At 32.3% G+C, this 2,221-nt stretch overlaps 1 protein-coding gene across 2 annotated transcripts in view; it reads right to left on the reverse strand.

Annotated features, from left to right (window-relative positions):
* LOC117104270 overlaps positions 1-2,221 on the reverse strand; it is a 9,548-nt gene that overhangs the window by 1,806 nt on the left and 5,521 nt on the right. For both annotated transcript variants that reach the window (XM_033245025.1, XM_033245015.1), the window contains exons 5-6: positions 1,098-1,391; positions 272-362 (exon numbers count right to left, since the gene is read on the reverse strand). In XM_033245025.1, coding sequence (XP_033100916.1) covers positions 272-362; positions 1,098-1,391 — 385 coding nt within the window. The remainder of the gene's footprint in view (positions 1-271; positions 363-1,097; positions 1,392-2,221) is intronic.

Genomic DNA, 2,221 nt, shown 5'->3' on the forward strand with positions numbered 1-2,221 from the left:
GTAAAGGGGATTAAACTTGACAAGAGAAATCTTTTATTTTAACCTCCTATTGCCATGTGTACTTGTTTAACTCTTTTTGTATATACTGTTGGAATTTGGCAATAAAAGTGAAATGAAATGAAATGATGATGATGATGATAAAGATGGCGATAATGATGATAATGGTTATTATGGTGGTGATGATGACGGTAATGTTGATGATATTATGGTGAGGATGATGACGAAGACGACATCAATGACGACGATCATGATAAGAATTTAATTTGCATACCTCCTTTTACAGGTGAAAATCAAAATAAAAATGACCCAGCTCATCAAAAACATCAACGCAAGGACAATGATGACAATTAATAATGATTCATCTAAATTCAACGATAAAGAAAATGAAATCACTTAAAAATCATTATTCAATTCAAGTTATCCATACACCTTAAAACGGCTCTATACCAGCAACATTTTTTAGCTGCAAGACTCAATGAATAACTCTCTCAGCGGTCTTGTGCATCTTATAAATGCAAGTTATATATATATTTTCAATTCAATTCAAAATAAAATATATATAATATATATATATATATAATATATATATATAAGTGGGTCTATATGTATACATAATATACACATAAACAAATAGATAAATAATATGGTAACATCAGTGTTCAAAATACGAACATGATGTTATAATCGTATCAATTAGCCCTTCAGCGAAAAGATCGCGCTAGAGACACTTTCGTTCATACAACTGCTGAAAAAATGAATTTTTCGTTGAAGAGCTAAGCCTAATTGATACAGTTATGACATCATTTTTTCTAATTTTATTGTGTTAACGTTGCTAGGCAGCAAACTTAATTTGAATAATATATACATATATATTCTTTACGCAACAATACGAGTTATTGATTCGAAGGTACATTGTTTACCAATCCACGGAAATCTCCATCGAGTTTCGACGGATAACTCTGGTTAATTTTAAATCACATTAATTTGTATAATATTATTATAACGTTAATTTTGCTTGTGTGTTGGCTGTGTTGGATAAGCGTAGGCCTACCCTTTTTCTTATGCTCTATATTCGAAAATGGTTACCGATACCTTACCTGCACACTCGTTGCATGGCGGCGGAGGTGGTGGTTTGTGTACAGTAGATTTAGATGGAACAGCTTCATCAACGCAAGTTGGCGCATCTTGGTTCCAATTATATTGCTCGTCACAAAATATTTCTACTTCTGTTGTCTGCAACCGAAATCCATCATCACAAATGAATTTCATTTTGTCTTTGCCGTTTGGAAGGCAAGGCATTGACGTATCAGTGTCCCTGACCGGCGGCCATGGATCTACAACACCATTGTCTAACCCCGCAATTCCGAGTCCCTTTGGTATCGGACATAATTCTGAAAATTAAACAAGAAATAACAAGAAACAGCATTGCAGTACCCCCTGCTACTAGCAACTAACCACAAGCTCTATTATCTGGTTATGACTCCAGGCCTAGTATCTGGTGGTTGTGGGTTCGATTGCCACCCGAATTACATTTTTTTTTCCGCAAGAATTTAGGAACGTATTGAGTATTCAGTACGATAACATGTCAGGTACCTGGTCAAAACACTCAATTTCGCGACGCAACAACATCGAAACAACATTGAAAAAGGAAGATAACAAAACAAAATATAAATATCTATGGAACAATGGTCTGATTTATTATTACACTAAAAATATAAACATAAATATATCAAAGCACACTCGTAATAAATTAATATTCTTAGCCTAGAATCCAAAGTATTATCTTTATATGGCAAAGATAAATAAATCTATAAAACACAATTATAAACAATTTATAGGCCTAACATTATTTTTCTATTTTTACATAAAAACAAATCGTAATAACATTCTTATGATTGGAAAATGACCAAAATAATCTAGTGTGTCACATAATGTATTGTTTGTTATTATTCTGTGTTATTATTTATAGTGATTAGGCTGTAATACCGAAACAAAATCCATCTATTCAAACGTCATCTAAAGATGGGAAGGTCAACCGGAAAATATAAACACAACAAAAGTTAGATTTCTGGTACAAATCCATGTTTTGTGTATACATGTTTCTTATTTTAACATGATTCAATAGTAGAAAGCCTACTATTTAGAAGATGTGGCTCTGCAAATAGAAGTAAATATAACAAAGTTAAAACCGGTAATAAAAAGCCTAAAATGTAAATGTGTA

The sequence above is a fragment of the Anneissia japonica genome, unplaced genomic scaffold (genome assembly GCF_011630105.1).
Source record: "Anneissia japonica isolate Jap-2015-1 unplaced genomic scaffold, ASM1163010v1 scaffold287867_len1003013_cov215, whole genome shotgun sequence".
NCBI lineage: Eukaryota > Metazoa > Echinodermata > Crinoidea > Comatulida > Comatulidae > Anneissia > Anneissia japonica.